General features: G+C 47.3%; 1 protein-coding gene across 3 annotated transcripts in view; it reads right to left on the bottom strand.

The window, feature by feature from the left end:
• Positions 1-27558, bottom strand: part of IFT43 (intraflagellar transport 43) — an 86573-nt gene that overhangs the window by 18495 nt on the left and 40520 nt on the right. For all 3 annotated transcript variants that reach the window (XM_034993236.1, XM_034993237.1, XM_034993235.1), the window contains exons 4-5: positions 5628-5660; positions 4711-4757 (exon numbers count right to left, since the gene is read on the bottom strand). In XM_034993236.1, coding sequence (XP_034849127.1) covers positions 4711-4757; positions 5628-5660 — 80 coding nt within the window. The remainder of the gene's footprint in view (positions 1-4710; positions 4758-5627; positions 5661-27558) is intronic.

Raw genomic sequence — 27558 nt, forward strand, 5'->3', positions numbered from 1 at the left:
GGCCTCTCTCACTACATCAGAGTCTCTCGGAGGGCCAGGGCTGTCTTACTTGCCACTGTCTCCAGCATCTGGAGGAGCTGTGGCCACAGGGGGCACTGTCCGAACACCTGCTGGCTTTCCTCAATAAAATCTAACCTCTAAGACTGGTGGTAGAAAGAGACTACCTGCCGGGAGGGGGCCCTAGTCCTTGGATTCTCACTTCTTGTCCCCAAGATACATTCTCTTTCGGGATTGCTCACCGATCACCACCCCGACCAAGTACAGGGAAACTAGCAGCCCCTTCCCAGGGGACAACGCTCCTCGTACTTGACAACCTTGAAGAACTTGGGTGTGATTTTATTAAGGGCACCAGTAGGTTCCCTCACAGGTGCCCAAAGATCTGCTTCATGTCATTGCTGAATGGGCCTCCTTGGATGATTCAGGGCAATCATTCATGGAGCGTCCCCACCTACTGGTTATTCTAAGTTCAAAGGAGCAGCCTTCGCTAGCCAACCAAGTAATTCTCTGAGCAAAGATAATTCTAGAAACTAGTTATATGTAACATATGATTCCTACCGCATAATGGATTCTAAACATTCACGTATAGTGAAATGGACGAAGTCAAGTGTGAAGTGTAACATATGAACTGATTTTCCATTAAAGGACTCAGGCATAGCTGCATGGAAAACAGATTTATGCCTGGGGAGAGGCATCCTCCCTCCTAGAAGGTGCACTCAAAATCAAGTGCACTCTGACAAGAAAGGGTTTTACGCGTCAAACCTCCAGAGCCAAAATAAAGGCCAAATCACTAATTTCACACTTCAAGTTTATGAAGGGGAAAAAAATACTAGAGGTATTCTCTGAAAATAGTTATCTTTCCTCTCTCCTTCCTTAATGGAATTGTATTAAGCATCCTATCAATCATGCTAGGCACGCTATATTACAAACATGAGAGCTGACATTAACACAACCCACCTGTGGAAGGAGATGCCAACAGAGCTGAGGGTCGTACTGTTTGTTACAGCCCAGAGGCCAGGAGCAAGGACTCTGGTGTCAAGGTGTGTATTCAAATCCTGGCGCTGGGCTGTGTGGCATCAGTGGGGTAGTGGTGAGCAGAGGTGCCTTCCAAGTGTTGTCACTCATCGTGTGACCTTTGGCAAGGTTATTTTTCTTTGCCTTTGTCTGCTCATCTTTAAAATGGGGATAATGAACGATCCATATGTCCATTACCAGGTGAATACATAACGGAATGTGGCCTGTCCATACACTGGAATACTACTCATCAATAAATGAAACAGGCTAATGACATATACAACAACCTGGATAAACTCAAAATCATTTACCGTAAGTGAAAAAAGCCAGACAGAAAAGCATACGTACATACACTTCAACTTACATAAAGCTCCACAAAGTGCAAACCACTGCATAGTGACAACAAAGAGACTCAGTAGTTGCCTAGAGACAGGGGCAGAGGAAGGACTGACTGGAAAGGGCCTGAGAAAGTTTGGAGGGGAGATGGAAAGTTCTATGTATTGACTGTGGTGGCGGTTCCACCAGGCATATACATCTGTCAAAACTCAAATGCTGAGCTTTAAATGGATTCAGTTTATTGTGTGTAAATTCGACCTCAATAAAGTTGATTTTTAAAAACTTTTCCATAGGTTTGTTTTGAGAACTAAATGAGTTTGGTGATTCACGGAGATGGCAGTGATGTTGGTGTGTGTGGGGTATGAGGCACAGAGATCTCTTGTGAGTCAGAAGACCAGAGTTCTCCTCTGAGTCCTGCTTTTTGGATAATGATCTCGAAGCTTCGATGCTGTTAACATGCCAACGAGGGGCTCGCACAAGATGGCCGACAGAGTTGCCGCCATAGCAGCCGACCCAACCTTCTGCTAACATACATCTAGAATGTGTGTTCACTCTGGCATTCAGAAGGTTTTGCTGGAACATTTAACAGTTACTCCTTGAAATGTAGCATTTTCACACACTGCAAAAAATGGGAAAAGGAGGATTTCAGAAGTCCGTTGAAAGGAGTTAGAAAGAGGTTCCAGGTAGGGTGGGGAGAGGCCTGGAGAGGATACCAGCTGAGCAAACTTTCTGGAGACCAAGAATTTAATGAGCACCTCAGAGTGGGCAGCATCATCATTTCCCTGCACCTAAGGGCTTTGTCAATGTCCAGCAGGGCCCCTGCCTCCTTGAGTCCTTTGGCACACCCTCCTGGATGGTTACCCTGCCGTCCTAGGCAACCAATGGCTGGAGCAACAGTCTGTGAGGACAGGCAAGTCAAAAGTGTAGCCAGCAGCCAGCAATCACTGAGCCACCACGCGGTGGCACGAGGCATCCCGGGGACATGTGCGGGGAAAGAGACTTGGACTCTGAGTTCACAGGGTCACTGGGAATTCTTAGTGGGTGGACGGGTTCGGCGGCTACAAGGAGTTTAGTGAGTAGAGCTAAGGAGGAAGATCTGGTAAAACAAAATGAGCTTGTCAATAAGAAAGAATAGGAAAAGCAAAGACAAATGCTGAAGAATGATGAAGCTGTGCTCATGAGCTCTTACTAAATCTCAGAGCGGAGGCTCAACTCCTGACCTCCAGTGACTACCTTTCTACCCGAAAACCCCTTTGGAATGAGATGAGGCAGTACGTTTTCATGATTCCTGTCCTCTCCTGCCCTCAGTCCTAACTTTAGCGGCACTGCAGCACGCTTGACAAGCTCCAGCATGCAGAATATTCATCCAGGGAGCGTATTTAAATCAATCCAGATCTCTGGGCCCCAACTCCAGCTTCTGATTGCTGGTGGCTGGGAGTCCGTGTTTCTATCACCATCCCAGCAGTTCTCATGTTGCATAAGCCCCCAGTCCTGTGAGGCAGCTAACGGTATGGGTCACAGTCTAAGCTTTCTAGATTTAATGCTCCCCTTCGCTTTGTGGTCACACGCAAAGGTTAGTTACTGAAAGCTTTGGGGCGCCACCTCCAGCCATGAGGCAGTAACCAGCACTGGATTCCTGCTGGGAACAAGTAGGAAACTGGAAATAATGGAAGAAACAGCTGTGTGCAGATAGTGGACAATAGGTAGTGCAGGACGGGGATCCCTGAGAGGAGGGAAATGAAGTGAGCCTTACTGTCAACCCTGGCTTTCTGCTTAGATGTACACTTCCTGGACTCTGGTCCAAAGAGGGGAAACCCCTAGTGGAGCATGGAGATCTCACTGGGTTGAGGAGGCAGAGGTCAAAGTGTAGGTAGGCTAAGGTGGCTGGAATTTGAGAAGCAGAGGATGACAGAGGCACTATTTGGCAGAAGGGTGCAGAAATCTAGATCGGCTGCACTTTTTTTTTTTTTTTTAAAGTACATGTAGGGGAGGTGGAGAGGTAGGAAGAGAATTTCAAGCAGGCTCCATGCCTGGTGCGGAGCCCAACGTGAGGCTCGATCTTATGATCCTGAGATCATGACCTGAGCCAAAATCAAGAGTCAGACGCTTAACCGACTGAGCCACCCAGGCGCCCCTAGAGGGACTGCATTCTAAGCTGTGTGTGTATAGGGTCAAACTCCACACAGCTGGGGAAAGAATTACTACCAAGAAGGTGTGAAGTGAACCTGAACCATCCCCACAGCTTATAAAGAACTGGAAGAGGCTCAGCTCCACTCAGACAGAGTGGAGAGTCCTTGTTGAACCACCAGGCAGGGACACCTGAGTATCTTAATGTTTAGGGTGAACCCTAGATTTGCCCTAATAAAGCTTAAAAACAATTCTCAAAATGATTGAGTTGACCAACAAACACATTAACTGCCTACTAAAACAGATATACTTTTCTTTAAAGAATATACTATTCTTTAAAGAAAGACAACAAGATCCAGACACTCAACATAGTAACATTCACAATGACCAGCATCCAATCAAAAACTACTAATCATGTAAAGAAGCAGAAAAAATAGAACTTGTAACCAGAAGAAAATCAGTCGGTGGAGACACAGGAAACAGAGAGATGACAGAATTGGCAGAAAAGGGCTTTATAACAGCTACATAAAGGCTACCATCAAGGATGAAGCAAAACACGATCAAAAGAAGGAGATGAATGGAAGACACGGAACCGAATGGAGCTTCTAGAGCTGAAAAATATAGTCTCTGAAAGAACAAATTCACTGAGTGGTCTTAATGGCAGATTAGACTTTGTAGAAGAAAAGAGCATTTACACAGCAGTCGAAACTATCCACACTGGAGCACAGAGTTTACAGTGAACTGGAAAAACCTTACTTAACCTCCCTGTGCTTTAGTCTCCTCAACTGTAGAATGGGACAATAGTACTAACTCATGGGGTTACTGTGATGATTAAATGCTTTAACATAATATAAACGGGTAGGACAGTATATCAAGTGCCTGGTATATAATAAACACCTAACAGGTATTAGCTAGTGTTGCTGTTGTTATATTGGAGGTTAGCCCAGGGAGCCTGGGAGCACAGGGAAGAAACATCAGAGTCAGAGAGGGAGTGGGTGGGAAGGGAAGACCTTTCAGAGGAGGAGATGCTTCAGCAGAGTTGTGAAGACAAGCAGGGCTGGCAGACAGCCACGGGGGTGAGGTCCTCCAGGCAGACACAGCGCTCAGCAAGGCACAGAGATGAGACGGTAGGGGGGCCACTGCCTCCCAGGAAGGCTGCGGCCAACAGGGCCTTAGCTGTGGCCCAGGAAAGGCTCTGGGGGCCGTGGAGTCTCTCTGGCTCCAAACACATCTTACCTCCTCCATCATCTGATCCATCCAAGCTCTGCTGTCTGAGGCGGTGACTGCCCCCAAAAAGAAGGAAAGGAAAGAAAATGAATTTCACACGTAGGAAGAAACCACCCAAATCATTATTGTATCTATTGTTTCTCCTAGATGGTCTCTGGACCCATTTTCCTCCATCAACTTGGTCAAACCTATTTAGGCACTTGGGTCTGCCAGATACGGTCGCACAAGGCATGCGGTGCACCATTCTACAGACTATGATACGAATGCTCCTCTCACCCCCGGGGGGTGGGGTGAAATTCACTGGCCCTGCCTTTACATTCTATCTTTACCTAGAAATCTTTTATTTTCCTTTCTGATACAAATCTTAGGAGAAGGTTAGGTTTAGAAGGCTGGTATTGTTTCTGCCCATCTGAATCAATAAAGAAGAATCCAGGGGTGAGCACTCTGATACCTGGACATACGGTTCTAAAAACCACAGGGTGGGAGAAGGACATGGATATTAATGCCAGGGTCCAGACCTTCAGCTAAGGAAACAGCATTATTAACTGAACCCTGGATTCAGTGTGCATCACTAAAGGCCCAGACAAAAAGCCACGCTCATTCTGCTTTCAAATGCTGAGTCCAACAAAGGCTGAACAGATAATGACCACCAAAGCTGCACTGCTAGCAAAGGTCACCAAAGAATGAATAAGAAAGCTGGAAACAGGGCGCCTGGGTGGCTCAGTTGGTTAAGCGACTGCCTTCGGCTCAGGTCATGATCCTGGGACTCCAGGATCGAGTCCCGCATCGGGCTCCCTGCTCAGCAGGGGGTCTGCTTCTCCCTCTGACCCTCCCCCTTCTCATGCTCTATCTCATTCTCTCTCTCAAATAAAATAAATAAAATCTTTAAAAAAAAAAAAAAGAAAGAAAGAAAGCTGGAAACATACTCTTCTATTTCTTCAGAAGCCCTCCTTCCTGACCTGAAAAAAAGAAAAACAAGGTTTATAAGAACCTGTTAATCTCGTGCATGGGGGTATACGTTGGAGAGGGGATTTCAAAAGTGAGGGCAAATTAGCATATTCCAAGTGCTTTACTGACCTGGATTTCTCTTTCTAGAGCAAGGCCCATAACCAGCATGAGAGAATTACAGACATCACAATGCCTACTTATAGTCTTATTTCACTGTAACTCCAACTTAAATCATTGAGTTTAAGCGCAGATGGGGAAGTTCAGAACTCAAATGGATATAGATGACACAATTCCCTCCTTTCAACAATTAACGGACCAATTTATAGAGCACTTTCTTAGGACTGAGGCCTCGGGTCTTACTTGGAGCTTTAGTTGTTAGCATGTGCAGCTTCCCAGTAGTAAAAAGAGATGGACTGACCATGCAGTTCAAGCTGTAGGCTCTGGACCTTTCTGCAGCCTCCACTTGAAGGACCAGAAGACCCCATGAGTGATGCTGGGCAGGTACTGCCCTTCAGACGTTCCATGAGAACAGGAAGCCTAATTATATATAGACATTTATCTAAGGCTGTGGTTCTCAATCTTCAATGTGCATAAGAACCATCTGAGAAGCTTGGTAGACATGTAGATTGCTGGACCTGGCAGAGACAGCTTTCTGGATCAGCAGGTCTGGGGGAAAGGGAGTCTGGGATTGCGCATTTTAAACAAATCCCTAGGTAATCCTACTGTAAGGTTGTCACTACTGACCCTCTGAGAAACACGGATCTAAAGTCTAAATGAGACTGACCAAACACTGACAATTTATTAAAGTTGGGTGTTGGGTACATGTTGATTACTTTTCTGTATGTCTGAAAATTTCCACAATAGATTTTGTTGGTTAGTTGGTTGGTTTTTTAATGAATTCTTTCAAGTCAGAAGTCAATCACCACGAAAATCACGGGCAAAGGGTGGAGGCAGTGTCTTAATGGCCAGGAGCTGGGGTGCATGAGAAGGCCTTCGACAGTGCGGAGCCCGCTAGCCTTGTCAGTCAGCAGAGCGACATCGGAACCAACCAGCAATTCCTGCAAAATGCAAACAACCACTCCCCCTCTCTGAGTATAATCTGAAATTAAGCCCCAGTTTAAATAAACTAGGGTCCATGAAATTCAGACCACACCAACTGCACTGTTAAGGGGGGAGCAGAATTTTGGCTTCTGTTGGGAGGGAGAAGAGAATGGGTAGCTAAAGCTGGAAGAACAGGATGGAACAACTCTGAGGAGGATCTCCCAGGCTGCAGTTTTTGCCTCTTCACAGGACAGTAAAGAGATGAAGCAAGTCGGGGGAGGAGGGCAAGTGGGACAGACAGGCAGGAGGAGGCACCACAGGCAACCTGCAGCGGGGTGCCGGAGGCATCACCACAGAGCTGTTGCTGGATGATACTGGTTCCCAGTACTGTTCTAAGTCAAGAAAATCCTAACAGCTGCCAAAGCCACCTCTGCCTGTGTGGGAGGGCAGAAAGCTCTGCTCCCAGCTCACGTCTGCCCCCCAGGACCACTGCCTCTAATTGTCCCGGTGAAGCTGAACTCTACAAACCCACCATCCAAATGCCTTGGTAATATGTCCCCAACGGCAGGAGGGCTCGGGTGACTACAGGGTCCGAGAAGAACGAGGTGATTAAGGCACCTGCATTTTGTACGTAAGAGACATAGCATCCCTGATCACCTTTAGGAGTTGTGACTGCATCGTTTCTTCCTAAGCGATGGGCCATGGCCAGAGTAGCGGTGATTTTGTCTGAAGGAAACAATGGCAATGCTAATCTTCCGGGGCAGGCTGATTAACTGCCATCAACATCTAAAACGGGGATGAGTTTCACATTCAGCACAATTGCTGCAGAGCTCATGTTCTCCTCTCTCTCGCTCCAGGGGAGCCCAAGGACCCTCCCAAATTTCATTTCACCCCACGACAAGGAGCAAGATCAAAATGGAGCCCTCAAGGTCAGAGGTGGGGATGCCCTCAGGTGGCATGTTCTCCCATTCTCTTCCATTTTCTCTCACTCTCTGCCAGAAATAGCAGATTCTGGGCAAGCCTTCTGCTCAGGAGATGGGAAGTCCAGTGGGAACTTGGGCAAGGCCCTGGAGAACTGGCCATGGAACGCCCTGTCTTTGATAAAGCTGAGCATTTTCCAGCCTTGTCTAGCAAGCATGTCCATTTGTGGGGACCACACTGCTGGTTTGTTTTGTTTTGTTTTGGTTTGGTTTTAACATGAATTTGTTGCCCAAATTGGGAGATTCTGTACAAAAATCTGGACTTCTGGATTCTTCAAACACAAAGCCTGTAAACTGGACCGGCATTCCCACATGGAAAACTCTGTGGAAGTGGAGCGTGGCTGGGATGAGCCTGAGCTCCCAGCCCTTCCTGACACTGGGGGGCCCGTAGAAGCCCTTTATCCTTCACTCTGCAATGCTGGCTCTCTTACAGTGGAAATTAAGAGGCAAGTGAAGTATTGCCTGTAGCTTCGCAGCTACCAAAAGCAAGGGAAGCAAAAGGAAGGCTAAGTGGGAAGCAGGTTTTGGGAGAATTGGCAGAGTACATGTCTTTAGAGAAATGCGAATATGCAACTAACTAATCTGTATGTGCATCTCAGTAACATGATTGAAGGTGTTATTCTGAAATAAAACCCCACTTCACAGATGTCTTGTACCTGCCTGGTCTCCACGGCTACCTCAAGTCACACAATGTCAGAGCCCAGCACAAGGACACAGAATGGAGCACAGTGATTTTCAAACTAAGGTCATGACCCACGGTGAGTCATGGAATCAATTTAGCGGCTCACCACCAGCCTTCCTTGTCTTTTCCTTTTTCTTTATTTATCTTCAGAGAGAGAGCACGAGAGAGCGGGGGAGGGGTCAAGGGAGAGGGAGAGAGAGAATCTCAAGCAGATTCCCTACTGAGCGTGGAGCCCAACATGGGGCTCAATCTCATGACCCTGAGATCATGACCCGAACCAAGATCAAGAGACGGATGATTAATCGATTGAACCACCCAGGCGCCCCTCTTTTTGTTTTTTAATAGCATAAAGTAGAATAGAAAAGAGAGTATCCTGCAAATAGTAAGGGTAAGTATTACATAGACTTTCCCCCCATTTTATATACAGACATATCCAGTCATGACATAGAGTACATTTTTAAATTGTTGGTGACAGGTTAAAAACAAAACAGAAACAAAATACAGCGGTCTATGGTAGCTCAAGAGGGTAGGTAACTAAAGAAGGATTTGGGCCGAAGTCCTGCCCCCCACAGACCGTGAGGTAGAGGATTGTGGGTTCTGGCTCATCTCCTCCTCACAGACATACTTCTGAGGAAACACCGCGACCTGGTCCAGGCCCAGGGCAGGCTGTCTACAGGGCTGCAGTCAGCTCTGCCCTGGGCTTCTGGTCTCCTACTACACCCCCCGCCCACGTGCCTTCTTCCTCAGAAGTGGCTACTGGGGGGAGGGGGGCTGGGAACCTGACAATCGTAACAACCCGGGGGACGCCACCTTACGCAGGTGGAGCACTCTGCCGGTTTCTTCCCCCTCCTGTCTGGCAACTGCCACGAGCTCAGCCTAGCTTTGGAAAAGAGGCAACGCAGGTTTCAGAGACACGATGTGACAGACAGGGCCATGGGGCACTTCAGTGTGTGCTTCATCCAAATCACCGAGCTATGAGTAACGAGGCTGCAGCAAGAAGCCCCATCTCCCGACTGCCACCCCGATTCCAGACACACTGCCCCAAGCCTTTTCAAAAGCAGCTACCCGATGATTTTCAGACGTCCCCAGGGCACCCAGACATCTGTTTGGATTTACTGTGCAAACGGCCCATTCCTGACTTCCCACACTTACAGAAGGCAATAGAATGTACAGAGAACTGCCGTGGAGAATCCTTTAAACCCATAGTTCTTAACAACTGGTGCACAACAGCATCATGGAGCTTTTTTCAGTGTCTCTGTGCTGGGCCTCACCCCAGGCCCTCTGAGGTAGTAATCTCTAGAAATGGGACCCAGTCAGATAAGAGAATCAAGGCCTTACACCTCATTGCAGATAGTAGGGTGAACTATGGGTACTAAGCAGCAAAATGGAAACCTTGCTGCCCTATCCTGCCGAGTTGCCCACTTCTTTCTAACCAAAATGTTAATTAGCTCTGACTTGACCGAAAGGCTGAGGGAAGGGAAGAAACGCTTCACAGACTGTAGCCTCCATTCCTGAGCAATCCTGAGTTGGCTTCCCCGAAATTCAGACAAGATTCCATGGTGTTCGTAAAACCGAAGCAGGTGCTCTCCAGGCTGGCAGGCCCAGAAGCGGTTCAGATCCAATTAGAGATGCTTGTTCAATATTCAAAATGTAAAACACAGAGGTTGCTGAACCAGCACTTGGAAAAGTTAATTAAATGCCAGGTTTCTTTTTAAGAGCTACTCCATCACTTCTGAATGCTTTGGCCGTTTTGCAGAATGAAGCTTTAGCTCTGGACAGTGACAGGAATGTTCTCCTTCACCTCCCACCTTGTGGGGCTAGGGTAACAGGAGTAAGGACGCTTGGGCTTCCCGCTTTCCAGGGAGTGACACACAGACCAGGTCGGTGACTTGGCACGGCATTGTCTCGCTATCTCTACCTCCACGTAAAGCCTCGTTCAGTCCAACCCTCAACCAGTCCCTCCTGGTATTCACCCCGCTTCTCTCTGACCCATGCTAGGTTTCTTCCCCTTAGCTTCCCACAGCCACCTTCGCTCCTCAGGGGGAGGCCCATGCCCAGGCCCGGCCCCACAAGCCTGTCGCAGGAAGGCTGATGACTGAGGATATCAGCAGTTACCATTTAGGGCGCCTGGGTGGCTCAGTCGTTGGGCGTCTGCTTTCGGCTCAGGTCTTGATCCCAGGGACCTGGGATCGAGCCCCACATCAGGCTCCCTGATCAGAGGGGAGCCTGCTTCTCCATCTCACACTCCCCCTGCTTGTGTTCCCTCTCTTGCTGTCTCTCTCTCTCTGTCAAATAAATAAATAAAATCTTAAAAAAAAACAAAAACAGTTAACATTTATTGAGCTTGTTGGGTGCCTAGCACGTTATTATGTTATCTTCTTCATGTATATTACTATTATATAATACTAATTGATATATAGCATTGCACATTATTTTACTTCATTATCACATTCTATTTTTTTTTATTTATTTGCTCCATTTTACAATCGAGGAGACAGGCTCAGAGAAGTAGAGTAGGTTGCCTAAGGTCACCCAGCTAGAAAGCCGTAGGGCCTGAATACAACCTCCGGGCTGTCTGTCACCAAAGCCCAGCTCTCAATCCCTACATGACAGAAGCACATAGGTAGTTCTGCACGATGGGAAATGCTCATTCCACAGACTCTGCTTCAAATCCAACTAATATTTTCCATGATGAGGACGCACTTTCCACTACAGTAGTACTGTACTTTGTCAGGCCTGAAAATTCGTTAGTTAATGTTGGTTTAATTGTTCTGTGGGATTTATTATATATGTCTTATTTACAACATGACAGCTCACATGTGGCAAAAAAGGAGATCCCACGTAGCGAAGTCACCATTCCCTCCACGCACTCTCCTTTTCTAAGTTTTTTTTTTTTTTTAAAGATTTTATTCATTTATTTGAGAGAGAATGAGATAGAGAGAGCATGAGAGGGGGGAGGGTCAGCGGGAGAAGCAGACTCCCTGCTGAGCAGGGAGCCCGATGCGGGACTCGATCCCAGGACTCCAGGATCATGACCTGAGCCGAAGGCAGTCGCCCAACCAACTGAGCCACCCAGGCGCCCCTCCTTTTCTAAGTTCTTTTGCTCAAATACAATTCCTTTCTCTTGGCATTCAGAGACCACACTGCCATTCAACGGGCCTGACTTGGTCAGCTGAGGACCAGCGTGGTGGCACTGGTCTGTCCTGTGATCGCAGTCACAGGGGACCACTACTGACTCCTGGATCCTCGGGGGCCGTTCTGGCGCTGGTGGGGGTAGGAATGCTGTGATGTGCAGAGCCTCCCACCCGAGAAGTCTGTCTCCTCTGTCCTCCCTGCCGTACCAGACACAAGGCCTCAGCTGCTGCTTACACGGGTTACGTGCTGAAGGGTGAAAGGCAGCTCTAATGTAGACATCATCTCAGTTAAAATGTTTCTCTCGAGTTTAATGGAATACTGCAGAGATCTAAATGGAGATAAAGTACCACGGCTCAGAGAACAGCCCGGATGCTATCTTTATGCAGCATGACAATGTTCAGTGGTTAATTAGACACCGTTAACCTATTTTAGCAGGGGACATAACTGGGATAAATGGGGGGAAGTGTCCTTGAAGTCTCTTAATATCCACAGCACATATTAGACCCTAGACTCACCTTCCTGCTGCAAGACAGATCAGGCTTAAAATAGACCAAAGTGCCAGGCATCTAGAGGCCCGACTGTCCCAGGGGAAGGCCCTCTGCTCACCCAGCACCCATGGGCCACGGCCTCTGATCCAGATGTGAAGGCTCTGGACAAATGGTTACTAGTAGAACTTGTTGCCTGGGAAAAAAAAAAAGCTGGAGCCACTGTGTGTAGTTCACAGGACTCCCATGACAAAAAGAGGAAACTCCACAGCCAGGGGGCCGAAGTCAGAAGCACTTGGCAAGGGGAAGAGCAAGAATGAGATACCAGCCGAACAGGAGCCAAAGCTACCTTACGTTTGCAAAACATATCACTCCTCTGGAGGAAAAGAAGTCAAAATACCATTTTCTTATGAGGTTTTCTGCCCTCATAATTTTCAAATGTCCAATAAAAATCTCACAAGTGCCTCCGAACCTCACTGAGGTAAATTTTACCAAGGTATGAGAGAAAGGAGGTGATGTGTCCCAGCTCATACAACACCTCACTAGCACATCAAAAACCAAGGCTCTATTTTATAAATTGTATGACCCACAAAAAGAGCCTTCACAGTGAAAATCCGAATCTGAGCAAAGGAGACGTTGCCACTGTAATCTTGGCTATATAATCTTGGCTATTCAGTAGCAGGCCGTAGACTGGCTAATCTGCTCTAAGATGTCCTCACACTTATAATACCGATTAAAAGTCAGATATTTGTCATGAAATTTCACTTGGCCAACAGATTTCTCTTCAATGCAATCTCTCCTGCAAGTTGAAGCTCCCACTGTTCTCCTCTCGGCTCTTAGTTCTTGCCATTCATGGGTTCGGAGTCCAGCACGTATTTGTAGGTATTTGTATTTCTCCCTTCTTTTAAAGAGAAGTAGGAACTCCTCAGCACTCAAGTGTTGGCATTTTGTGGCCTCAGGTCATATTAGATCGTATTTAGCTTCTCTGGTATCACCAACAAGGTGCCCAGTACAAAGATGAAAACGGATGGCCACGCAGACTACCAAGCCCTGTCAAGTTGAAGGTATAGTGACTTATAAGGCAATTCCTGGGTGAAGTTTGCCCCCTGCTGGTCACATGCAAAATAACATCTCTGTTCTGATTCAAATTCTAAAGGAACATCAATGAGGCGGAAAAAAAGGTGCAAAGTTCTAATAGCTAAAAACAATTATGGGCACACACAAAATGTATGTATATGCCTGCTATCAATAAGTAAAAAAGTGTAAGAGTTGATAACTCTTTGGTGTCTCAAATGAACATTATTTTATTCACTTTACTAAACTATCTGGCACGACTAGAAGGTGTTGAATTTGGGGATCTTTTGCGCAGGATTTTACAGTCTGGCTGGAGAAAAGAACAATCTAGAAATAGCAGTAATGCCTCCAGAAGACACATATGGCAGTTCCTGAAAGACTACTACTGCAACCCTCCCTGTGTACCTTCTACCTGAGAAAACAGAGACCAGAAAGCAACCTACCTACAGCCTCGCTGAGGCTCGCTGGACACAGAGCTGAAGCTAGAAACCAAGGTTCCCGCTCCTCATCTACTGGACAAATGGTTGTCCCCAACTTCGCAGGACAAGTGAGGGTGATAGAAGCAAAATGTCCTGGTAACTAGCCATGCTGATTCCAACCGTCAGGGAAGACTTTCTAGAAGACTGAAAGATGAGCCGGCCTGGAGAGGCAGAAAAGCTCCAGGAAGGCTCCTCCTACTGGAGGAAACAACCTGAGTAGAGGTAGGAGGCAGAAAGGGCCAGGGGTGTTCAGAAGCCAGTAGGGGACCCGCTGTGGCTGAAATGCAGAGGAGGTGCCGCACGCGTTGGTTTCAACGCTATAAATATACACACTGACATTGATCAGGGATCAGGAGGGAACCATGGGACTAGAAATGAATTTTCACCGAGTTCCCTTTTTTCCCTTCCAGTTACTTAAGTCCACAACTGAAAGAGAGGTGGCAATGAACACTATGCCACTCGCTGAGGGACCAAGGCAGCAGGAAGGGTCTGAGTGACAAAGGCTCTGTCAGCCCTCCCGCTGGGGGAGAAGCTGGGGGGGGAAGCGGGCGGGGGGGGGGCGTCGCGCTGCAGGGCAGTGTTTCTCAACTGGCTGTCAGGTTTTCAAATGCCACCCTCACACTTTCTGCACCTCCTTCATGTTTTACTTTTACTTCAACAGATTTATTTAAAGGAAAACGTTAGCTCCTCAATGGAAAGCTAGCATTACCAGTCATATAGAAGGTTAACTGTGAAAAACTATCATTTTTTAAAATCACAGAACTTACTTTATCATAGCTAGGTACTGCTGTTTGCCCAAAGTCGGACCTATAGCTAGGTCAAGCTAGCTTACAAGCTAGGTTAAGAGCACATTTAGAACGGTGTGAACGGAGACTTTCCTGCTGCCGTGAGCTGAGGGACTGAAGGCCAGTGGATAAGACAGGAACTATGAGGCTCAGCGCCTATCTCTGGGAAGTGTGGCCATGAGGACAAAGAGTGAGACAAGAGGAAATCATGGGTCTGCAAGTCAGGGGCAAACGTTTATCACTATTTCTGGAAACCTAGATTTCAGTCCATTTTTAATCACTGAATGAGTCGGGTCTTTGGCTTCTCCTGGAGAGAAGTTTCTGCTCTGTAACGGAGAGACCTATAAAGATTTCCTTCCCAATCCTGTACCCACTGTTTTCTCTGCCCTGCTTCTAGATCCTGTGGCCCCTCCAAAGGCCCATGAATACATTCAGACCCAGCCAAGTGATGAGATGCTTAAAGAAAAGGTGACACACGCCATTAGAGGTGACCCTCTTCCGGCTGGCTGTCGGTGTGCGGAAGGCCCCGTGTGGGGTAGCCTCCTCCAAGGGTCAGGACCCACCCTGGTGACTCCCCGCTATAGATGAGCCTGGACAGGGCCAAGGACGCCCTGGCGCTTCTAAACCTGGCCTCTCATATGAGCACCACCGTGAAACCAGGAGGGCCTGCTACAGGCACCCGTGACCAGCTGTGGTGAGAGAGGCATGGGTCAAAAAGCAAAACCTCTGGCAGACCCACAGACCAGAGAAAACCTAGAGTACGTGAGGGGGCTGCACTCCGTGTGTATATTCATACCGACGGATGCCCAAGCGGCTGCTTCTATACTAAAACTGCTCTCGGTTATTTCTCAATAAAGAACTAAAAAGAAAAGGGAAGAAGTATGAGGTAAGGAATGATGTTCACAAATGCACTTTATTTTTGAGAGACTGAATCCATCAAAGGGAGGACAAGGAGATCATTTATGTCAGGGGAATCCCTAATCGCCCCCTCCTGGCATTTAGCTGCTCAAGCTGCAAAGCAGCGAGTCCCCTGCAGCAGGCTGGCTGCTCAGGATACCTAACTTTTTCCTCTGAAAGTTTTTCTGTTCAATAAGATTGTTTCGTATGATCAACACTGCATTTCTGGAAGGGACCGCAGTAAAGACAATTACATGCTAACAGACTCACTATTGCATGAACAGCATAGTGCATGGCCTTTCTGTGAACCTGATAAATGCGTGTGTGTGAGGTTTGTGGATGGGCATGGCTGTAGAATGAGAGGCATGTTCTATTACACTAATTAGCTGGCTGACCTTGGGCAGCAGGCCAAGGGCTTTTCTAACTCTAAGATTTTATACCTGAGTCCCTTAAGCGCCCCAGGCCTCACTTTCTCCCTCTCTACACTGAAGGGACCCCGCACTCCATGACTTCCCAGGTCTCTCCCCAGCTCTGTGAATGACACTGACCCTGCCCCATTTACACCATTCCCTGTCTGACCACCTTCCCCCCCAGCAGCCCCTTCCTTGGAACTGGATTATCTGGCCCCAAAATTTCAATTACTGGGATGTGCTGGTTTGGAGATTCCAAAGTCAACATGGCAAGAAAAAACAAAAAAGGAAGGGAGGAAGGGAGAAAGGGAGGAAGGAAACCCTCTTTCCTTTATTCAATCTTCTTTAAAAATATTTATTTGAGAGAGAGAACAAGTAGGGGGAGGGCAGAGGGAGAGGGAGCGAATCTCAAGTAGATTCAGCAGTGCAAAGCCTGTCAGGGGCTCGATCCCACACCCCTGAGATCATGACCTGGGCCGAAACCAAGAGTCGGCCGCTTAACGGACTGAGCCACACAGGTGCCCCTACTCAATCATTTTTAGAGACAATAAACACAAACTCCCTACATCAGAAATTTAGCACATTTTCCATCTCGGGCCTCCCTTCTCTTTCCTTAGGGGTTGTCAAAACCAGCCACTACTTTCCCAATTGCACAGGGAAATTTATTTTCCCTTTACCCTCCTCTCCTGAACACTTACTCCAATCTTAACATTCCTGATGTTTTCTTCCTGCTTACTAGGACTCCTCTCTACTTCCTTTCCCTCTGCGTAGCTGGAAAGAGGATGTCTGGTCGTGCAGAACCCTCCAAACCTCCAATTCAAGCTCCCCAGAAAGCAGCCCTTTGTTGTCTGGGTCCCAGAGGACTCAGAGCCCTGGGCTCAACCATTTGGGATCCGGCCAGCCTATGTGTGGGTGCTGAGCTCTGATCCTAATTTGAACAACTGGCTTAAAACCAGTGGCTGGTGGGGCTCTGGAGTCAGAGGGTTCAGAGCAGAGTTTCACCATTCACTAGCTGTGTGCTCTCAGGCAAAAGCCACTAAAAACTGCAAAATCAGTGATACCACCACATTCTGCTTCACAGGATTGTTCAAAGAGTCAAATGAGCTAATTCATGCAAAGCATTTAGCATAGGACATGGCACACAAGAAGTGTTCGGTGAAGAGTGGCTGTTACCAACATTATTATTATTCTCACCCCAGTCTCTACTCCCTATGCTGCTAATCACTGCCCAGGCTGGACATGCTTTCTCCTCCTTGGTGCTGCAACTGAATCCAGCCCTGAGGTGGGTTCTGGCTAGGCCTGCCCAGCTGAGTTGCTTCATACTTTTTGCTTCTAGACCCCTCATTTCGCGCCCCCACTTCCCACATTCCTGCTGCCCCTTGCTGAACTTGCCTGGAGCCCTCAGTAGACATGTCCAGCAGCCAGCCCTCACCGCCTGGCCTGGATGGATGGTGCCTCCCACCCCTACATGAGAAACACTTTGCCTGGCTCCCAGGGCCTCTCCACCAGCTGGACCCTGCGTCCTACAATGATATTAACTTCACCTCCAGCATTAACCTCCAGGTTTCTCAGCGGGCACCCCACTCCTGTTTCCCATCTCCTGCTTTACTTTCTCTGTCTCTTGGTTCCCTTCCTTCATTTCGGCCACTTCTGTTTATCCCTGTCTAAAAGGCAATTTGTTCTGGTTTTCAAATCCTTTCGAAAGGATTCCCCACTGCTGGGAAGCTTCTAGAATTCGGTGAAATTGTTTCTATGCTCCTTAGCACACACAACCCTCTATATCACAGTCTGCAGTCTCACGCAGTGACTTCTACAGCTCTGCTTGATGGGGTTGACCACAGAAAACAACTTGGTACCTACCCCAAAGTCCTTTCCCCTTCCTCTGGATTCAAACCCTAATTTTGTTTGGGGTGGCAACGAGCCCAACTGAAAATAATCAATTCCCCAGCCTCTTTCACATTGAGGGGTGGGCATACACCACATTTCTGACCAATGAGGAAGATGCAGCAGTCCCTGGAAAGTACATCCCCCCATTCTGTCTCCTCCAAAAGGCAAATTCCTGCTAAGAAACAGCCCTATACCTTCACCTCCATGTCATTCTCCCTTCTTCTTCGCTGGAAAACAGAGGTGAGGCCTGGAGGTACAACAGTCATCATATAACCATGAGGCATGAACATGATGACGAAGGCCCACATGTGAAGGATGGTGGGCAGGAGGATGGAAAGAGTTCCATCCCTGTCATCACCATGGAGCTGCCACACCAGCCTTAGACTGTGGAGCCTGGACCTCTTGTTTTTTGAGACAAATCTCTTTCTGTTTAAGCCTCTGCTAGTGGGGTTCCCTGTTGCTTGCAGATATAAATGCAACCTCAACTAATACAACACATCCAGTGGCAAATGAGAGGTCATCCTGATTGAGAAGGAACACAGATCCCACGGAAAAACGAATCTCACACAATCATATCTAGTTAAGCATACAGTCTCTTAAGAGAAAGCAAGCATTTGAATTGGATGCAGAACAGTGCAATCTCAGGATAGGAATGAGCAACATCACCAAAATCTGCTGGGAAAAAAGGCATCCAACTTAGGGAGAAAAGATGAGCTGACTCTCTCCACAGCTTTGTCTGGTCTAAAAAGAGAACACTCTGCTATCAAGAATGGACATAATCCCCACCTTTAAGATAATTCCACGAGGAGAAATGGGTCTTTTAACTCCTACAAATATCCCAAACTATGTCACGTCAAAAAGGCATTCAGAGGCGCCTGGGTGGCTCAGTAGGTTAAGCGTCTGCTTTTGGCTCAGGTCATGATCTCAGGATCCTGGGATCGAGTCCTGCATCAGGCTCCCTGCTTGGCCGGGAGTCTGGTCTCCCTCTCTCTCCCTTTGTGCTCTCTCTCTCAAATAAATAAATAAAATCTTTTAAGAAAGGCATTCAGAAGAGGTGTGATAGATAATGTGTCCCTCACACCACTGGTCACATACCTGTCAACACTTCAGTGGCTCCCTGTTCTCTAAATAATAAACCATGTGCCTGGAGTTCAAGGTCCTGCACTCAAGCCCATTTCTACCTTATCTATTTCCATCCACTTCTCTAGGCAAACCCTGGGCTTTAGTCACCCAGCCCTGTTCATTCCAAAGCCCCTGTGGCACATTCAGGCCGCTGTGCCTGGAAGGCCTGTCCCGCCTCAGTGTCTGTCAGCTGTTTCACTTCAAGGCAGTGATTTCTGAACTAAAATATTTCAAGGAACTATCTAGAAAGCATATTTCAGAAGTTCAAATGTCCCTTCTGAGCTCTGGAGGGCCTGTGAGACCACTTTGTTCTAACGCTGAAGAGACAGAGCGTGACGGTGCCTAGCTTTCGGCACAGGCTCACACCGGACCTCTCCTCCTCTCTCTCCCCGTTCAGTGCCCACTGAGAAGAAATGCGGTATACCCCAAGGCTTATGTATTGGGATTTCCCAGGATCAAATTCCAGTGCTGAAAAGAGAACGCGGAGATCATCTAGTTCGGACCCCTCAGGGAGCCTCCATCCCAAGAGCCCACATGTCTTGCCCTGAGGTGACACGGTGTGTGAGTGGCAGAAGGGGACTAGAACACAGGCAGATGTCCCAACTCCTAATAGGTGCCTGGGGAAAGGGTTAGTGGCCTTAAGAAAGGAGGGTGACCAGAAAGGAGCTCAGGAAATGGCCTCCAAGGCAGACACCTGACTGTATTTCACATGTACTCAGAGCACCCCGCTCTGGGCTGATCCTGGATTACTCTGCCCTCAGCCTTGAAAAGGAGTCAGAGGCCCGAAACCAGAGGCGGGGCTGCCGAGGCACCAGCAACTACAACCGGCTCTCGAGCTGGCTGCCTGGGAATGGATCCAGTTCTTGGAGGGCACAGCAGGGTTAGAAGGAATGATCATTTCCAATGCCTAATTGAACTTAATGACTAGCCTAATTAGGCCTTTTAATGGCAGGACTGGCCTGGCCTTGGCTCGGGCCCCTAAGTGCAGGCTGCATCCTTTGCACTCACCTTCCCGGGGCCCGGCGGCTGGCTGGAGCACAGCTCTGCAGACAGGTAGGCCAGAGGACGTGAAGGTCAAGTGCTCACTCCCTGTTATTCTTCCCACAGGCTGAACATGCTGGAGCCATGTCCAAACAGCCCTCGGGGAACGTCTGCTGAGGGCCTACAGAGTGCAAAGGTACTAAATCAGGAGCCAAGGGCACAAAAACGGAAGGCAGCGAGACACAGAGGACAAGAGCATGACCCTGCGGCCCAGTGCACCCGGGGTTCAAATCCTGACTGGCTCCTTACTAGCTATGGGACTTTGAGCAAGTTACTTAATCTTCTCGAACTTCTACTTCCTCATCTGTAAGCTAGGACAATAAGAGTACCTATCTCACGGGGGTTGTTTTTTGTTTGTTTGTTTTTTTAAAGATTTTATTTATTTATTTGAGAGAGAGAGAATGAGAGACAGAGAGCATGAGAGGGGGGAGGGTCAGAGGGAGAAGCAGACTCCCTGCTGAGCAGGGAGCCCGATGCGGGACTCGATCCCGGGACTCCAGGATCATGACCTGAGCCGAAGGCAGTCGCTTAACCAACTGAGCCACCCAGGCGCCCTCACAGGGGTTGTTTTAAGGATAAAGTAAGACAACTGTGCTTAGCTGTGCCCAGCACAAAAGCCACAATAAATGTGTGTGTGTGTTTTCTCATCCATTCAACAAGGGGGTGGGCAAGACATGCGGGCTGTCCACGCACAGGTTCTGCAATGGGGCCCCAGAAGGTGGAATCCTGATCAGAGGGTGAAACTGTAAATTTCCTAAATCAGGGGGTTGATAATGGCATAAAAACTAGAAATAACTGGGGCGCCTGGGTGGCTCAGTCGGTTAAGTGTCTGCCTTCAGGTCAGGTCATGATCTCGGGGTCCTGGGATTGAGCCCTGTATCAGGCTCCCTGCTCAGCGAGGAGTCTGCTTCTCCCTCTCCCCCTCTGCTCGTGCTCACTCTCTCTCTGTCTAATAAATAAAATCTTTTAAAAAATTAGAAATAACCTCAAGGCCCACCAACCGAGTGAATGGTGCATACTCCATAACACCACGATGCAGCAGTTAGAAACATGAAGTAAATCTGCCTGTACTAAAAGATCTCTAGGTGTACTGCTCAATGAAAAATGAAAAAAATTAAGAACACCCTTAATATGAACGTATTTATGTAAAAAAATATAGAGATTTCAGTAAGCATACCTATTGTGTAAAATTGTATATTGAATTATACTGAGTATCTATTGTTGGTAAAAGATAACCAAAGAACTGTTACCAGTAGTTACTTCTAGAGAGATGACTAGGCTTGGACGAGATGGTGGTTTCAGGCAAATTTAGCATTATCTGTCTTGTTTGAGTTTTTACATCATTAAAGTGCTCTTGCAGAACTAAAAAAGTCTTTATAAAAAAAGTACACACCCACTGAGTTCCCCAGCAATGGAGGGATTCAAGCAGACCCCGGACCAGCACTGCTGGAGACACTAGAATTTGACAGGAGATTGGACAAGACTGGCTCTAACCTTCTGGTTTCAAAACCCCCGCACTGTGTGATAATCCAGAGAGATACAGAAATACTCCACAGGACGCTGTGCTTTTTGGCTGTTATTTAAGGGATACTTCTGCAGGCCTATCATTTCTTCCCTGACCCTCAGAGACCCTCTTACTTTACGATCTTACCCCTGGCTCCACGAAATGAGCAGCTCTAGTCACAGGAGAATTTGCACTTCTGCAAAATGAGAAACTGCAAAGGGCCACAAGTCAAAGCCTTCACAGCACACGCTGAGAACTCACTCTAGAACCACTCCTGGTTTTCAATTACAAACATGAAATTCAAGGGACGCCTCAGTCGGTTGAGCATCTGACTCTTGGTTTCGGCTCAGGTCATGATCTCAGGGTGGTGGGATTGAGCTCTGCGCTCAGTGGGGAGACTGCTGGAGATTCTCTCTCTCCCTCCCCCTCTGCTCCTCCCCCTACTCTGTCTCTCAAATAAATCAATCTAAAAAAAAAAATGAAATTCAAGAGTAGCTTAACTTGTTAAGAAAAGCTGAAGGCCTGAAAGGAAGTTGAGAGCAGGCTCAGGGGGAGGTGGGGATCAGGGCCTGGACCTCATAGTCTTTCAGCGGACCTCCCCACAGGCTACCACACAGGCCTCCACACAAGTCTCCCCACGGGCAACTGGGAAGCAGTTCTGCTGACTTAGGCCCTTAGAAACACAGCCATTGGATGCCATGTGGCCTCGGGGCCTCAGCTGTCCCTTCCCTGGTACACAGGCATTAACACAAGTTCACCTCAAGTTACCGCACGTGCTCCTCCCCTCCTCCTTGGGCATCAGGTACTCACCTCTGCTCTAGGGAGGGCACTGACTAGGGCCACTTGTCAGGGAGACTGCTCCACTTTTCAGAGTGGGAAGTGAAGTATCCAAATGCTACTCCACATGGGGCTTACAGGAACAGACCGCTATCACCTTCAATTGGGAGGCACTTGACAGAATTGCAAGATTCCAATTATTTCATATTTAGTCATTTGCATAAGTAAATTGGTTTTGTGACACTAGACAAGCCATCCAGGGCTCTAACCTGCAATGACTATAACACAGAACATCTCTGCTTGCTCTAAACTGAACATCACTATATCAATCTAAGCGGAAGTGTGTGAAAATGCCCTCCACCGGAACCTCAAAGAGAAAAAGGTTGATGCATGCTTCATATCTTTTCCTTACCCTAAGGGGTCTATATGTACCTTATCTGAAGCTTTTATGATACTTTCCAAAGGATCATGTTATATTTAGTACGTGAATAAACAAGGGAAATCTGCTTTCTCAATCTGGGAAGATACCACATCTATTGTGGGCTTATGATTACTTTTATTGAGATAGGAAATTCTGGAGTACTGTGTAGCCCTTAAAAATGAGACAGTTCTACTCTGTATTGCGATTCAGAAAGACCACCAACAAATACTGTTGTATGGGGGCACCTGGGTGGCTCAGTTGGTTTAGCATCTGCCTTCGGCTCACGTCATGATCTCAGGGTCCTGGGATTGAGTCCTGCATCAGGCTCCCTGCCAGGCAGGGAGTCTGCTTCTCCCTCTCCCTCTGCCCCTCCCACTTGTGCTCTCTAATAAATAAACAAACTCTTTAAAAAAAAGAAAGAAATACTGTTGTATGATAAAAGAAAAATAGAGAATAGACACATTACCATTTATGTGAGGGGATAAAAGAATACATTAACCTGTATTTCTTGTAAATGCATGGAGTCTCTTTGGAAGGATACTGGTGAACAGTGGTTGCCTCTGGGAAGGGAAACAGAGTGCCTTGGGGGGAGCAGGGAAGGAGAGCTTTAGCTTCATATCATCCTTCCTTACCCTTTGAATTCTCTGCTATGTATATTCCTAATGTATATAAAAATAAATAAATAAAATTCAGATTCACTAAGAGTTCTAATGTCTCAAAAGATGACATGAAGTTATACAAAGACTCAGACGTAGGAGTTTGTTTGAAGGGTGACTTTTAGTAAGGGCCTCTTTGCTGTGCACTGCGGGGCCGAATGGGAAACGACAGTCCTGTTGTTATCTGTCCATTATTCTCACTCCTTCCCATGAACCAGTTACCAAAGCCGATGACATCTACCAGAATGGTACAAGTGTGTTGAGACGGGAAAGGCCTTAGGATAGAAGGAGCTGGGCACACTCCACACTTCCCACTACTTCAGTGAGGACACTTCTTTCTGCGTGAGTTATTTCAACGTAAATAGTCTAGGTGTTATTTATTTCATCTTCAGATCCTACTGCACACACGTAATTTCCAGCAATAAACAATACAATTAAATTCTACTGTGAATTCTCCAAGTTCAATTAAAATAGAAACTGATCTAGACCTTCCTTTGCCAACTTTCTGTCCAGGCTCTGAACGTGGGTGGAGAGTAATTTCTGGCTTTGCTCTCCAGGGGAGCCTATGCAGAACAAACAAATGTAAGGTGTACATTTAAGAGCTCTGTTGTTGCTGAGCCCCAAGGTTACCTTTTCTGAATCCGCCATGTCTTGGAGGCCACATAAAGGGAATGCGTAAATGCATGAGAAAGCACCTGATAGAAAGTTGAGACAGAGGTCTACACTGGAGGCTCCTGTGGGCATCTCCAAAAGCCACAGAAACAGGGACATGGCGCCCAAACCCTGGGCACAGCCACTGAAAATGGGTGCACAACTAGCTACCGAGGACTCTCCTTCTCACCAGCTCATATGCAACCACTTCACTGATTTCACCTTATCTTGGACACTCATCTCTCATGGCTGACCTCACCGAGAACCAAGTTCACCCACGGTGCCAAGGACCCCCGGTCCCGCCATGCCGATCCCAGGTTCCTTGTGATGGTGGGCAGCATGTGGAAAATAAATTCTCAATTTTTCTAATTTGTTTTGGTTTTTTTTGAAAACTAAATAAACAAAATTACGTTTATTGATGAAAATCTGAAGGTCAAGGATTAAGATTTTATACTTGGACAGACCTGGGGATCCTTGGTCCCTTTTTAATTACTAGAGCTCTGTAAGAAATGTCCCAGACTCACTCCCTGATCAAGTATGAATGGAGCACCTCAGTGTGCCAGGCCCTCCAGACTCAGAAGCAGAAAATACAGACACCAATCTCTTGTAAAAGAACTGCTGACTATTATTAGTAATGCCAATGCCCAGGCAGCTGCAGCTCTCGAACAGTTCAGTAGAAAGAGCCACAGGTGGTAAAACATTACCCGGAAGGGTGTTTGTTGTACCAGCCTTTCCACTTTCTTACAGGTTTGAAATTTCTTGAAATAAAGACTGGAGCAGGAAGCCAAGGGCAGGATTATAGATATGAACTGTATTTCAGGCAACCAAAGAGTTGACAAAAGAAAGCTCTTTATACAAGAATTTTTGTTAAGGGAAAATTGGAAAGTCACCATTTGACATCCTTCAACTGATATCACTCTCTAGGCAACAATTCTCCACAGATGCTACGGCCTCCAGGTGGGAGTTTGATGGGGAGCAGAAATGGAGGGCACATTCCTGGTCCCACTTCACGAAGCCTCGCTTCACATGGAACCCCCGCACACCTGCGCCTCTCACGCCTGCCTGTGCCTTCGGATGTGACGCAGCAGGATGGGCACAGGACCACCCTCAAAGGACGCCTGCCAAAACAGTCAGCCGGAATCTAACTTGCTAGATTAATCCAGATCTAACCACCAGCTTCACAAGGAACCTGAAGGACAGAGGAACCAGCTAAACACCATGATCAGGAAGCGTGAGCCAAATCCAGAATGTGGGACACTCTGCAAGACTATTTTCCCCAACCCCCCCCAAAAAAAGAAAGAAAAGGAAAAAAAGAAAAAAAATCAATGGCATGGAGAGAAAGGGAGGCAGGGGGTTTGCAGAACAAAAGGGAGACTAAAGACATCTAATAACTAAATACAAGGTGTAGACCTTGATTTGCCCTTTTTACAATCCAACTGTAAAAAGACAACTTTGAGACAATGGAAGTATCTGAATATGGCTAGATATCAGATGACATTAAGGAAGCGTTTTTAATTTTGATAGGATAATGGAATGATGGTTAATAAACAAAAATAGTCCTTATCAGTTAATAAAAATTATCTTTAGCAGGAGAGGAAGCAGGGAGAGGAACGACATTCTTCGTATATTGTCAAGCTTCTCTATTTATCCTTGGACTCATAAAGGATAAAGGATTTCTCACAGCTACATGTATACCTTCTTAAGACTAAGTAACTACATACATACATACATATACACATATAGATATAAAACCCAGTACTATATATATAACTCCAATCCTTCCTTCATCTTTTCCAACAGAAAACACTTAAAACTATCATTTTAATGGAAAACTAGCGTGACAGACAAGACCGCGTGTGGTTACAGCCTAGGGGCCTTGGCAACTCTGGGCCTGGCCCAGCAGCTCAGCGGCCGAGCCCACACATCTTGGCACACCCGCACCCACGGGGCGGCACGGGGCACACCAGTGGTGAAATTCCAGCTAAGCTCCCCCCCATGCTAAGAAACTGACTTCCGTGGGGAGAGAAAGCCTGTCACAATGCTAGTGCAAGAGGACAAAACACGTGTTTGCAAAGGTGCTTATAGATCTAGGAGCCCAGCAGCTCCGTGAGTTTTTGCCTTTCACACTTTTGTAGCCTAATAAGAATGAACTATTCACTGCTAACAAGCAGGTAAAGAGACTCTGGTATGGCAATGACACAGAGAGAGAGAGGACAGAGGCCCTTTAGTATTCTTGGAACATCTATGCCATTAAAAAAGAGAGCGAGAGGGAGAGAGGAGGAGGGAAGGGGGCAACCTCGGGCCTGGCACTCGGCTGTTCTCCGCCATCTTGATGTCCTTGACGCGTGCAGATGGCGTGGAAGTGCTAGCACCAGAACAGCCCAGGAGAAGGAATGAGCGGCCAATGGAGATTTATGTGAGGAGAGTGAGATGGACAAGGTAAAATTGTCAGGAGGAGTTGTTAGAAAGTAAAATATATTGTGACAATTCCACTCCTGCCGTTCATCAATAAACTGACAGATCATTTAGTGTCAATTAGGAGTGATAGATGGACAAGTCCCCATGATCCTGGGCCAAAATTAATGGCTGGGAGGGAGAGGGTGATTGAAAATGACGGCTGACATTGAGACCAAAGTCCTGAAAGTCCCTGAGGGGCCATTACTTGCCTCATTCCCTTGCAGATCAATGCAGGGACAAACCCAAAAACAGACACTTGGAGACAAAACTTAATCAGACTACCTTTCCTTCCTCTCTTTACCGGGTCTGGTTGCCTCTTGTTCAGCTCTGTCCTCCATGGCCAAGTCAGCGACCCACAGGCTATGAGGGTGGAATCTTTCTATGAGATGGAATCTTTGGCACAGCTATGACTTTGGTGTCTGGAGAAGGAAAGGTAGTGATCCCAGGTCCAAGGATATTCCTGAAAACGGCCCTAGCCTATGGCTCAGGGATGAGCATGTGAGTCCTGGGACCCAGAATCTCTAGCCAGTGTGCTGGTTGACACACGCTCTGCTCTCTATCTTGGGCAGTGTCATGCAAATTAAAATAAATCCCAGAAATTCATATCCCTTGGCTATGAACTCCTGGTTCATATCTGGAATTAGCCCTTCTACCTCCCACTGGCAACAACATAGCTGTAGACCTCTGTCTCCTACCTCCCTTGTAGAGGGGAACCTACCTTATAGAAAGGAACCTACCCAACAGAGTTGGTGTCATGTACCTATAAGGTACAGCTGTGGACTGAATGTTTATGTGCCCCCCAAATTCATTTGCTGAAACCCTAATCCCTAATGGGATAGCACTTGGAGGTGGGGCCTTTGGGAGCTAATCAGAGTTAGAGGAAGTCCTGAGGGTAGAGCCCCCACGATGGTATTGGTGCTTTTATAAAACGAGGAAGAGATACAAGATCTCCCTCTCTCTGTATGCACACACCAAGGAAGGCTGTGTGAGGATATAACCAGGAAGAGGGCCCTCAACAAGAACCAGACCGTGCTGGCACCTTGATCTGGGACTTCTGGCTTCCAGAACTAGCAATCAATGTGACAAATAAATGTTTGTTGTCCCGGCCACCCAGTCGATGGCATTCTGTCCTAGCGGCTGGAAATGAGTCAGTGCCATTATTATCATTTCAAAAGAATTCAAGCTGAGCGCATGATATTCCAGCGTGAATTTCCTGCTCTAAGCAGAGTGACAATGAGGTTACCATCCCCTCAACACTTCTATGTACACCAACGCTCTCCTCACGATCCTCTGTGCATGTGAGTCCACCCAGCCTGACCCCCGTGTCCTCTGCAAGGGACTCCTGGTCACTGTGCTCCCTCTCTCCTCTGATGTCACCAGTGTGAGCCAGTCCATTTGGTTCTCACTAGCTCCTGATTTTCGTGA

Source organism: Mirounga leonina, unplaced genomic scaffold (assembly GCF_011800145.1).
Source record: "Mirounga leonina isolate KUSES-001 unplaced genomic scaffold, KU_Mleo_1.0 Mir_82, whole genome shotgun sequence".
In the NCBI taxonomy this organism is placed as follows: Eukaryota; Metazoa; Chordata; class Mammalia; order Carnivora; family Phocidae; genus Mirounga; species Mirounga leonina.